Source organism: Octodon degus, unplaced genomic scaffold, assembly GCF_000260255.1.
Source record: "Octodon degus isolate 3935 unplaced genomic scaffold, OctDeg1.0 scaffold00226, whole genome shotgun sequence".
Lineage (NCBI taxonomy): Eukaryota > Metazoa > Chordata > Mammalia > Rodentia > Octodontidae > Octodon > Octodon degus.
Genome location: NW_004524802.1, coordinates 448973 through 460840, shown reverse-complemented (window position 1 = coordinate 460840; position 11868 = coordinate 448973). Strand labels below are relative to the sequence as shown.

The 11868-nt window shown below is 55.9% G+C and overlaps 1 protein-coding gene across 1 annotated transcript in view; it reads right to left on the bottom strand.

Moving 5' to 3' along the window:
• Window positions 1-11868, bottom strand: part of Ahnak2 (AHNAK nucleoprotein 2) — a 28570-nt gene that overhangs the window by 15528 nt on the left and 1174 nt on the right. The window contains exons 2-7 of the mRNA XM_023705653.1: window positions 4929-4987; window positions 4742-4840; window positions 4364-4465; window positions 3726-3876; window positions 3382-3563; window positions 14-3298 (exon numbers count right to left, since the gene is read on the bottom strand). Of these exons, the coding sequence (XP_023561421.1) occupies window positions 14-3298; window positions 3382-3563; window positions 3726-3876; window positions 4364-4378 (3633 nt within the window). The 5' untranslated portion in view covers window positions 4379-4465; window positions 4742-4840; window positions 4929-4987. The remainder of the gene's footprint in view (window positions 1-13; window positions 3299-3381; window positions 3564-3725; window positions 3877-4363; window positions 4466-4741; window positions 4841-4928; window positions 4988-11868) is intronic.

Here is an 11868-nt window from a genome sequence, read left to right as displayed (position 1 = left end):
CGGGCAGGGACACATCGGCCTCCAGCTTAGGTGTGGACACCTCCAGCGAGGCCTCAACGGGCTGGCCGGGCACCGTCATGCTGAAGGAGGGCATCTTGAACTTGGGCATCTTGAACTTGCTGTCTTTCACTGACCCCTCAGCCTCCCGCTTGGTGCTGGGGGCCTGCAGGTCCACCTCGGTGCCAGGTAGCGACACTTGAAGTTTGGGACCACTGACATCACCTTTTGCACCTTTCACTTCTTCCTTGGACCCCTTCAGCTCCACTTTGGGCCTCTTTATGCTGGGCATCTGCACCTTGGGCAGATGACCCTTCTGGCCAGTTTCCAAGCCTGTGGTGGACAGTTCTGCCTTGTGCAAGGCTCCCATGAGCCGTTCTCCACCCAGCTGCCCAGTCTGCAGGTCAATGTCAGCAGAAGGCTGCGAAGCTGTGGTTTCAGGGGTCTTCAGGTCTACTTGGATGGCAGACAGAGACACATCGGCTGCCAGCTTGGATGCATACACCTCCGGCGAGTCCTCGGTGGTCTTGCCAGCAGCTGTCACGCCGAAGGAGGGCATCTTGAATTTGGGCATTTTGAACTTGCTGTCTTTCACTGACTCCTTGGCCTCTAGCTTGGTGCTGGGGGCCTGCAGGTCCACCTCGGCACCTGGCAGTGACACTTCCAGTTCTTGACCACTGCGATCACCTTTGGCACTTCTCACATCCTCCTTGGGCCCCTTTATCTCTACTTTGGGCAACTTGATGCTGGGCATCTCCACCTTGGGCAGGTGGCCCTTCAGGCTGGAACGTGCGCCTGTTATAGACAGGTCTGCCTCGGGCAGGGCTGCCTCGGGGAGTTTTATGCCCATCTGCCCAGCCTGCATGTCAAAGTCAGCAGAGGACAGCGAAGTGCTGGCCTCAGGGGTCTTCAGGTCTACTTGAACGCCAGGCAGGGTCTTGTCAGCCTGCAGCTTGGGTGCAGACACCACCAGTGAGGTCTCAATGGTCTCACCAGGCACCGTCACGCTGAAGGAGGGCATCTTGAACTTGGGCATCTTGAACTTGCTGTCTTTGGCGCACACCTCGCCCTCCAGCTCGGTGCTGATGGCCTGCAGGTCCACTTCGGCTCCAGGCAGTGATACCTCCAGCTCGGCGCCACCGAGATCTCCTTTGGCGCCTTTCACTTCCACCTTGGGCCCCTTCATGTCCACCTGGGGGCCTTTCAGGTCCACCTTGGGCATCTTGATGCTGGGCATGTGCACCTTGGGCAGGTGTCCCTTCAGGCCGGCACCTGGCAGCTCTTCCTCGGGCAGTGGCTTCTCAGGCAGCTGCACTCCTAACTGTGGGGCCTGCAATGCCACATCGGTACCAGGCAGCTGAGCCCTGGTGTCAGGGGTCTTCAGTTCCACTGGTACGGCGGGCAGAGACACATCGGCCTCCAGCTTGGGTTTGGACACCTCCAGTGAGCCCTCGATGGTCTTGCCGCGCGCCGTCATGCCAAAGGAAGGCATCTTGAACTTGGGCATCTTGAACTTGCTGTCTTTCACTGACACCTCAGCCTCCTGCTTGGTGCTGGGGGCCTGCAGGTCCACCTCAGCACCTGGCAGTGACACTTCCAGTTCGTGGCCACTGAGATAGCCTTTGGCGCCTTTCACATCCTCCTTGGGCCCCTTCAGCCCCACTTCGGGCAACTTGATGCTGGGTATCTGCACCTTGGGCAGGTGGCCCTTTAGGCGGACTCCCGAGCCCGTGGAGGACAGTTCCACCTTGGGCAGGGCTCCCTCGGGTATTTGAATGCCGAGCTGCCCAGACTGCAGGTCAATGTCAGCTGAGGGCAGCGGAGCGCTGGCTTCAGGGGTGTTCACATCTACTTGGAAGGTGGGTGGGGACACGTTGGCCTCCAAGTTTGGCCTGGACACCTCCAGCGAGGTCTCAGTGGTCTTGCTGGGTGCCATCATGCCGAAGGAGGGCATCTTGAATTTGGGCATCTTGAACTTGCTGTCTTTGGTGCACACCTCGCCCTGCAGCTCGGTGCTGGTGGCCTGCAGGTCTATATCACTCTTGGTTTCTTTTCCTTCTGCTGTGGTTCTCTTTAGGTCCACCGTTGGGCTCTTCATATCCTCTTTGGCTGTGTTAATGCTGAGCATCTCTCCCTTGGTTTCATCTCCTGCATCTGTCAGTGTGAAATTTTCCTGTTGTTTGTGTACCTCTTTCTCCAGTCTTTGTGTTTTTTTCTCCTTAGTTGGTGACCACCCAAATGCTGTCATTTTGAACCTGCTCTTCTTCATCTGGAATCCTCCCCTGTCTTCCTCCATCTCCTTTGGCTCTTTGCCATCTTTTTTCTGCCATTGTGTCTCCCTGAATTCTGTTTTCTCTCCTAGCTCTGTCTCTCCTGTGGCCCACTGAGTTTTGCACACCCCCTGTATTTCTGCCTGTCCCTTGGCCTCATGTTCTGCCTGAGATCTGCATGTCATTTCTGTCTTATGTGTGTGACCTCTCTGTGTCTTGTCTTCCATTTCTTGAGCTTTTTCTGAGTAAAAGCTAAATTTGGGTGTCTTTATGGCATGGATTCGTACCTGGATTTCTTTCTCTTGTGTCCATGTGCCTTCTGTGACTTCTGTGTCCCTAAATGATGGCTCTGTGATGCTGTTTGTCAGATCTTCCCATTCATCATCTTTCTCTGTCGCCAGGGTCTGCAAGGCTCCGGTTTCTGCTGGGCCTGTCAACTCCTCTGTGGCCTTCACCAGCTTCTTCTTCCTCTGCTGCCTTCCTGCGGCCCCTCCCCTTTGTGCAGGGCTGATGGGATCCCCGGCCTTCTTCGTGGCCAGCCCTGGCCTGGTCTTTTGGATCTGTGCTGTCTCCTGGCTCCCACCTCCTGCCCCTGTGTCTTCCAGCTTCTCTTCCAGCACCCTGCTGGCATCCAGTCCCCCAAGTACCTCTGTGTCCTGGTGCCCTGTGGCAGATGGCTCAGGCCTTAAACCCCTCCTGAACCCCAGGCTCAGGAGTCTCCCCTTCCTCCTCTGGCTGTCTTGGCCTGCCCCCTTCTCCCTGTGCTCAGCTGGGAACTGAGCCTCCGTGTCTGTGCTGGTGGGTGACACTTCCCGGGCACCTTCATGCTCACAGGCCTCAGAGGAGCTGTGTGAGCGCTGAGGCCTGGATCGCTGCTTGCCCTTTACGCCCTGAAACTTGGGCCATGAGAGTCTGTCCCGGGGCCTCCTGCCTCGGACCTCCCTGGGCTCCTCGATGAGTTTCTCCCGGTCTCCATCCTCTTCCACGGTCTTCTTGGGCGTCTCACCACACCCATCCACAACCTCTTTACCCTACAACAGGGGGAGAAAAGATTTGTTGGGCCATGGACACAGCGGGAGGCAGCCCACATGGCACCCTCTCCAGGCAGCCTCACCTGCTTCTTGTCCTCTGACTGGTGCTGGGGGCTGTGCAGAGCCCAGCTCTTATCCTCAGCTACAGGGAACCTCCGTTTGATTTGGAACTGCACCTTGTATGGCTCTGAGTACTGCAGGATCTTGAGCGCATCCTCATACTTAATGTCATCAAAGAATATGGTGGCACTGAGCAGCTGGTCACCTGGAGGGAGAGCAGGGTGCCCATTTAGGGCCCCTCTCAGGAGTGAGGCAACAGAGGACCCTGGCCCTGGCAGCTGGGCAGAGACCTGGGCTGCCCTAGCTCCAGGTGCTCCCGTTCCCACCCCCTGCCATGGGGAAAGACTCCAGGGCTAGATGGACAGACCTTCTCTCAGGTTGAAGATCTTGGCTGCAGAGGAGTCCTTCAGCACTTGCTTGACAAAGATCCCCTGCTCTCCACCCCCTGTGACGCTGTAGCCACTGGCTCCCACCTCCACCTCCGTCTTGAGTGTCACCTCTGTTGCCTCCTGCACAGTCTGGGCAGAAGCACACCAGGGTTCAGTCGGCACAGTCCCATGGGCATCTCTGCTGGGGTGGTACCCTTAGAAGACCAAGACAGCACTATCTGTCTGTCAGTCTGCGTAGCATAGGGCAGAAGTGGGGACACTGGCCAGGTGGCCCAGGCTGGAAGAAACCAGCTACAGGTAGCTGCAGGCAGAAACTGCCTCCTCTTGTCTTCAGCCCCTGCTGGGACATAGGATCAGCATGTCCATGGCCACCAGCACAGCCAAGGCCTCCTTTAGCAGTGAACCAAACAGAACCCCAAGGGAAGCAGAGGCCCTGGGTACAGCCTGCGTGGCCTAGAGGCAGGGAGCCCTAGCCATACACCCACAGAACCTGATACCTTCCTGCCCCACAACCCCCAGGGAAGGTCTGCCTTATTACTGTCCCTGGATGCTGGCAGCTCCTTGAAACCCCACACCTTGGCCTTCTCCTCCCCACCCCATGCCCCCAAACACCTACCTCTGGGCGACTCATGCTGGAGAAGGGCCAAGTGTCCCCCGAGTCCCGCTTCCACCAGGATCTCCTTCTCCTTGAGGACCCTCGCCTGCTGGGGGCGTTGTCCTGCAGCCACGGAGGTTGGCTGTCACCCTCACCCAGCCCAGGGCACAGGGTTGCCACTCCCATGGCACAGGGAGTCCCTGCCCACACCCCTGCTGAAGTGGCTGGGATGCCCACAGGCGCCCACAAGTGCCCACATGGTGGGACACTGCACCCCTACACCACGCACCCAGAACTGTGCTGGCAGAGCAGCAGAAAGATGGAAAGATGAGTGCCCAGGACGCCAAGCAGCAGAGGGCAGCTGGAGCCCAGCTTTGGGGCACTCACAGCAGGGCCCACCTGGACTCCAGAGCCGGCACCCTCTGTCACGCATTCGTAGACAGGCGATGACCCTTGTGGCCTAGGTCGGATGTCCTCTCCCACAGATCCCTCAGTCACCTGGCAGGAGGAAAGAATGAGTCAGCTTCAGCCAGGTTCTGCCAGGTCCCCAGAGAGAATGGGCAGGAGTCAGAGATAGGTCACTTACAGAGGCGTCCTCTTCCGCCTCTGCATCTGGCTCCTCTGGGTGCAGCTGGCGGCCAGACACTGCAAGTAGGGAGGCGCTGGTCAGTGGAGATGCCGGTGGGGGTTGGGAACTCGGGGGGCACAGATGCCCAGGCAGGACATGCTCGGCTGGCTCAGGGGCAAGGGAGGCTGGGTCAGGCTCATGGCTGGAGTCGAGCTGGGAGCTCAGATGGAGCAGACTGTGCAGAGTATGTCCCAGGAGTTACTGAACCAGGAGGCACCCACACCAGGGGCACAACGAGAAGACAGGGGCTGCAGCACACTGCCTTAGCTGTCAGCATTCAAGGGCAAATTCCAAGCGCACAGAGAACCCACAAGGTCTGAGCCACACTGAGGAGCAAGGATCCAGCAGAACTGCGTGGAGAACTCGGGTGTGGCATGACAGACCTCGAAGCCACCAGGTGGGCCTAAAAGGCAGTGGAGAGGAATGTGCCACTGGCCAACAGCAACAGGATCTCACTCACCCGGAAACAGAACGTGGCTGAGCATGGTGGCACATGCCTGTAAGCTCAGCTGTCTGGAAGGCTGAGGCAGGAAGATTACAGTTACAAGCCCAGCCTGAGCAATTTAGTGGCTCTGTGAGATTCTATCTCAAAATAAAAATAAAAAAAGAGCTTAAGAAGTAGCTTGGTTTGGGGGCCGGGGAGATGGCTCAGTAGAATAAGCGCTTCCCTGGCAAGCGCAAGGGCCTGAGTTCAATCCCTGGTTCCACCCAAAAAAAAAAAAAGAAGAAGAAGAAGAAGTAGCTTGGGATGAAGGCCTTGGGTTTGATCCCCAAAACCACAGAAAGAAGAAAAGGGGAGGGGATGGAGGAGGGAATTGGGAGGGAACAGCAAAGGAAGATGGGAGGACAAGCTCCTTAGGACAAGTGAAAACTCTGGGCTGACATTTAAGGGTCCACCTGAAGGTTTGGAATGCCAGAAGAAAGAACCAAACCTTGTGGATTAATACAAATTAACCAGTTGAAGGACTGAGGGGCAGAGATCAAAGAAGAACAAGCCTTCTCAGAGCTCTGTGGGGAGACTGAAACATTAGAGAAAGAGGCAGAAAAACAGCTCAGAAGCAATGGCTAAAAACAGCTTAAAGACCAGAAAAGTCAAGGGGCTGGCCCACGTTGGCTGGCCCACGCTGGCTGGCCCACGCTGGCTGGCCCACGCTGGCTGGCCCACGCTGGCTGGCCCACACTGGCTGGCTCACGCCCATGGCACAGTCAGCGTCTGAGCAAGCCCCAGCATGCAGCACAAAAACTCTGCACACTGCCTTCAGCCGTGCCCACAGAAGCCCAACAGGCAGGGCACCTTCCACGCTCTGGAGGGAAAAGGTGTTCTCCAAGAACGTGACATCCAGCAAACTGTCTTTCAAAACAGGGGGCATTCCCACAAGGACAGGATGGAGCAGAGGTGCTGCTCATGGGAAACGCACATCCCCAGACCACTCAGCACCAAGTCCACAGAAGAAGCCACATGCAGGAGCCCTGCACAGGCAGGCAGATGTGAAGGGTGTCAGCAACCCAGAGATACTTTGGGAGACTGGGGGTGTCCTTACACACACTAGGGCAGCAACCTGCCCGGAGGACAGGACTGCTGCCATACACAGGCCTGTTTCCCACAGGGCTGTCATCCTCCTCTGACATCTGCAAGGACACAAGATGGCAAGAAGTGACCACCGGAAAACTTTTCTGCTAAAAAGAGGTCAGATCGTCTCATTTCCTGCTGTAGAAGCCACTGCATCCCAAGCCTTGCAGACAAAAGTGCAGTGAGGCCAGGGCACAGCGGTCCACATGAACCCTTCCAAGGCAGCACTTCCAGCCCCATGTCACTGGAGCCGTGACCATGTGCAGGCACAACACATACGTGACAGGAACAGGCAGGGAGTGGTTGGAGAGATCATCGAGTGATAACATGGGATCAAGGCTGTGCTTCACCAGAACTCGGATGTGTTCTCAAGTCCAGGGCTGGGTGAGCTCAGGCCTCCAGGATGGGGTCTCCAGGATGGGGTCCCCAGGATGAGGGGAGAGTCCAGGCCATCTGGTGTGGTTGGCAAATCCTGTCAAGTTACCATAAACAGCTGAATTGCAGGGTAGGCTTTAGGATGAACAAGCTATACCTTTATGGAGCCATATAGTTTATGACACAGGAATACTGTAGACTTTAACAGATGGAGAAGAAAAGCACAAGAAAACTAGAATGTGAAAGTTGGATCCCTGAGGCATCAAGGGTCCAGCTCTGCATAATGCTTGCCGAGAGTCACTAGAAGACACATCAAGGCTCAGAGCTGTATCACCTCACCCATAAACAGCCACCTGAAGACAGGACTGATGTAGCTGATGAGCGTGGAGAAGAACCAACATGGAACAGGCACAAGTATGTTATAAACAGGGTCAGCGAGATAGCTCAGCAGACTAAGCACCTGCTTAAGCAAGCACAGGGCCTGGGGTTTGACCCCCAGCACCACATGCTGCACTGGCCCTGATCCAGGCACTCTGAGCCAGAGACTGAGTCTGGGCATGGTGGCACGAGCCTGCAATCCAGCGCTGGGGAGGCTGACAACAGGAGGATCACTACGAGTTCGAGCTGCATAGTGAGACCCTGTACCAAATGCATAAAAAGAAATAAAATAAAATATATGTTATAAACACATGTATACCACAGATATATATATATCATATATATCATATATATAATTAAGTATTTTATGTGTTAATATATCAATCCAAAAAAAGGTTAAAGATTAAAGATTTGAAGCTGGGCATGGTGGTACACACCTGTAATTCCAGCACTCAGGAGGCTGAGGCAGGAGGATTCAAGGCCCTCCTGAGCTACATAGTGAGTTCAAGCTCAGCCTGAACTATGTAGAAGATCCTGTCACACACACACACACACACACACACACACACACACACACACACACACAAATTAAGCTGGATGTCGTGGCACACGCCTGTGATCCCAGCACTCAAGGAGAAACATTGAGAATTGGAGACCAGCCTGGGCTACAAAGTAAGCCCAAGTTCAGCCTGAATAGCATAGCTAGACCCTGTCTCAAAAACCCCAAAACTAAACCAAAATAAAATTAGTTAATTAAATAATTAAAGATTTGAACAGATATTTCACAGAACAAGACACACACATGACCAATAAGCACTAGAAAAGGCGCTCCACATATTGTCCTGGGGAAATGCAGATTAAAATCAGCCACGCTGAGGCCCAGGTCATGGGAAATCTTCCTCTCCGAGCCTGGCAGAGGCTGTGAGGGGCACCTGAGAAACCCACACCTCAGCCCCAGAAAACACAGGCCCTCTGCAGGTCAGAGGTTACAGTGCAGCCCCAGAGGATGAGCCGTATCAGGCCTGCAAGCACAGCTGGGTGGCGGCACACTCACCTGCCTCACACTAGCAAGGCCAGGAGTTTGATTCCAGTGTCAAAAACAAGGGGTGCAGAAAGCTCAGGGGAGTACCTGCTTAGGCAGACGCAGGGGCTGGGGTTCAATCCCCGGCTTGCCATGCCAGCCCTGCCCCCGGGTGATTGAGACTGGGCATGGTGGCGCATGCCTGTAATCCCAGTGCTTGGGAGGCTGAAAACAGGAGGATCAGTATGAGTCCAATCTGTATAGTGAGACCCTGTCAACCCTATACTGAATATATAAAAAATAAAATTTTTAAAAAGACAACCCACTAGAAAAAAACGTTAGAGAGGGAATTCACAAATGAAGGCACAGGTTGTAGCTAACACTCAGAATGGCATCCAAGGCCTTTAACTTCAGGGCACCACGATGCAGAGTCACATGAGGACCCAAGGTGCCCCTTGAGGAGCACCCTAAGGAGCACCCCAGAGGATGCCAGGGGTGTGGGGCAGCAGGACACCTTTGGGAGAAGGGTGGCTGGCCACTAGGGGTGACCAATTTGCACTCTTCCTCAACAAAAACTTTAAAATTCTACCTAAAATCAAAGCAAAGAAATGACAGACTTCATGCCAAGAGGTCTGAGGATTGAGACCAATCAAGAAACAGTACTGTGCAGGAAGCTGCAGAGGGTGTGACCGCCTGTGAATGCCAGCCCGTGCTGCCAGCTCACCTGGAGCAAGGGCACTGACCGGCCAAGCACTCTTTGCAGGCTTTGGCTCTTTGGGTTTTTAAAGTGATGTTTTAGGAGCCAGGGAGATGGTTCAGTAGAATACGTGCTTGCCTGGCAAGTACAAAGGCCTGAGTTCAATCCCCAGTTCTGCCAAAAAAATAAAGTGATGTTTTATGACTCAAAATGCCTTCACTATCCCAAGTACTATGTTTATTTCTAAGGAGACAGGAAATCAGTATATTACAGGGGGCTTAACCCAGCCCACTGCCTGGTTTTGTGAATAAAATTTTATTGGAACACAGAAAAAAACCAAAACCTCCCATAAACAGGGCTCTAGGCCCAGGTAGGTCATTGACTGGCATTAAATGTTTAAAGGAAAAAACAAAAAAACAGTGCTGATTGGACTCCAACTCCACACACAGGCTGGGTCCCAGGGACAACTTCCCTCATAATGGGGTGCAGATGCCCACCAGGGGTCCCCAAGGCTTCAAGAGCCCAATTCCTGGTCAGTTCCCAAGGTGCAGCCTTCATAGCTGAGGATCGTATGTGTGCACACCCCCATCCCACAGGGTGCCTCCCCCTGGGGACCCATGTGCTTCCTACCCCATGGTGGGCGCTGTGGCCCTAGAACTCACTCCTGAGAAGACGGGGAGCTGGCCATGGCATGGGGGTCTGACTGCAGCTCTGCTCAGTGTGCCCTGAGCCCACATAAGCCCGTGGGGCTGGATCTCACCCAGATGGGGGAGCTCCAGCCACTCCTAGCTCCCTCTCAGGCCTCTCTGCCCTCTGAGGCAGCTCCAGCCGGGCCTGGCTCTGGGAGGAGGGATGGTATCCTAGATATCCTTCGGCTGGCTTCAGTGGGCAAGGGGGTTGGGAGGAGGCCTGGAGCTGTGGAAGCCCTCCCCCCACCCCTGCCTTCCATTCCTGCTCCCTAGAGTCCCTCAGCAGAGCCACATTCAGTTTCCACCTCTGTAAAGCCCACCTTAGGCAAGGAGTCAGCACTCAGCACCCTGGTCCCCCCAGGCCCTACCACCCACCAAGTGAGAAGGGAAGCCCTGCTTCTCCCACAGGGCAACCCTCGGCCAGGTGGGTTTTGCCCCCTCCCCGATCCACCTCGCCCATCACTCAGCACCAGCCTGCCCACAGGATCCCATTATGCTGCACCCCAAACATTTGAAGTCCCCGCCTCTGCCCACAGCCACCCTGGGGACCCCTGCCCCACCAGGTGTGTCATAACTTTAGTGGGTTCTGAGCGGCATGGGATGGGGCCAGGTGTGGTTTCTGGGCCAGCTCCCTTCCTGGAAGCCAGAACACGGCGAGTTAGCACATGCTCACTGAGCCTTGGCTTCCCTCTCACGCTCAAGCCTCCCTTTCCATCCCCAAGGCGAGTCCTGATGGGTGACATAGAAAGGTGCCAAGACCAGAGCAGTAGAGCCCCTTCCCAAGGTAAGGCAAGTACCTCAGGGCCTGCAGAGCCCACCCTGCCCAGGGCCATTTCCGTGGGTAATGGCAAGGTGACTCTCCAGCCCAGCCCAGCCTGATTCCCAGCAGGGAAGGGGCTCTCATGCAGACCAGGGAGGGTCCGTGAGGGGGCAGGTGACCTGCTCGGTAGGGGTCACAAACTCAGGGCAGTAAGCAAGCTAGGCCCCTCCCTCTGTGAGGCAAGACCCCACCCAGCCCCAAGAAACTGTACCCCAAATCTGTTCAGGGGAGCCTCAGAGCTATGAGCAAAGGTGTTCCAGGTGGGAGGCTATGGGCACACCCTGCACTGGGAACCAGGAATGGCAGGGCCTAGCACGGCTTGGCAAGGTTCACCCAGCCCATACCAACATGCAGGGCCCAGGGAGTGGCACAGCTGGCTCATGACCACACAGCTGGGGTGTGGCCAGGCCCCTCTGCACCCCAGTGCTGGCATGAGCCCAGCCCAGGGACACACAAACAGGAAGGGGGACATCCTGCCCATCCAGCCCTGCCACAGGAGCCTTCTGTCCACAATCCAGCACCGGCACTGAGGTAGGGACACTGGCTGTTGACAAACACCACATGGAAGTAACACACCTGAGCACACCCCAGCTAAACTCACACTGGCACCTGGCACCTCGAAGACACCTGTCCCTCCATAGGACCTCAGATACCACCACTAAGCTTCCACCCGTCCCTGCACCCTCAGAGGGCCTAGGTGGAACAGGCTGAGTCCAGGAGTGAGCCATTCTAGAGTGGATCCTGAGCACCCTGCCAGAAGGGAGGGCAGGTGCGGGGAGGGGGGCGCAGCCCGCCTGCCCAGGGACCCGCACGTACCTGCCTCTGGGGTGTGGTAGCAGGTTCAGAAAGAAACCACTGGCCTGAGCCTAGCCCTGGTCTGTGTCCAAACCTTGTGTTTTCTGGTCTGGCCATCAGCATGGCATTAGGTTTGTGTTTCACCAGGCAGCAGGGTGGCCCAAATGTGTGTGCGTGGGGGGTGGGGGACACTGGTGCCAGCCAGGCCAGCTCTAAGTGCCAGGGACTGACCCTAAGGTGCCCTGGCAGCAGGAGACTGAGGCAGCACTCCCTGGGGCATGGGGCCTGGCATCCAGCCAAAGGCCTTGACTTACGCTTGGGCCAGGCCCAGCCTGGAGCATTACTAGGCTCTGCTGACCATTACGGGGCCATTACGGGGCACACCCAGCAGCTGAGAACCAGCCCACACTCTTCTGATGGGTTCTGCAGATAACTAGGGGAGGAGACAGAGCCACCCAGGAGCCAGAGTTTGACAGGATTCCTCCCATGCACAGCAACTCCCGCTGTACCCACAGGCTGTTCCTGCCACCCTCTCCTGAAACAGCCTTCTGTA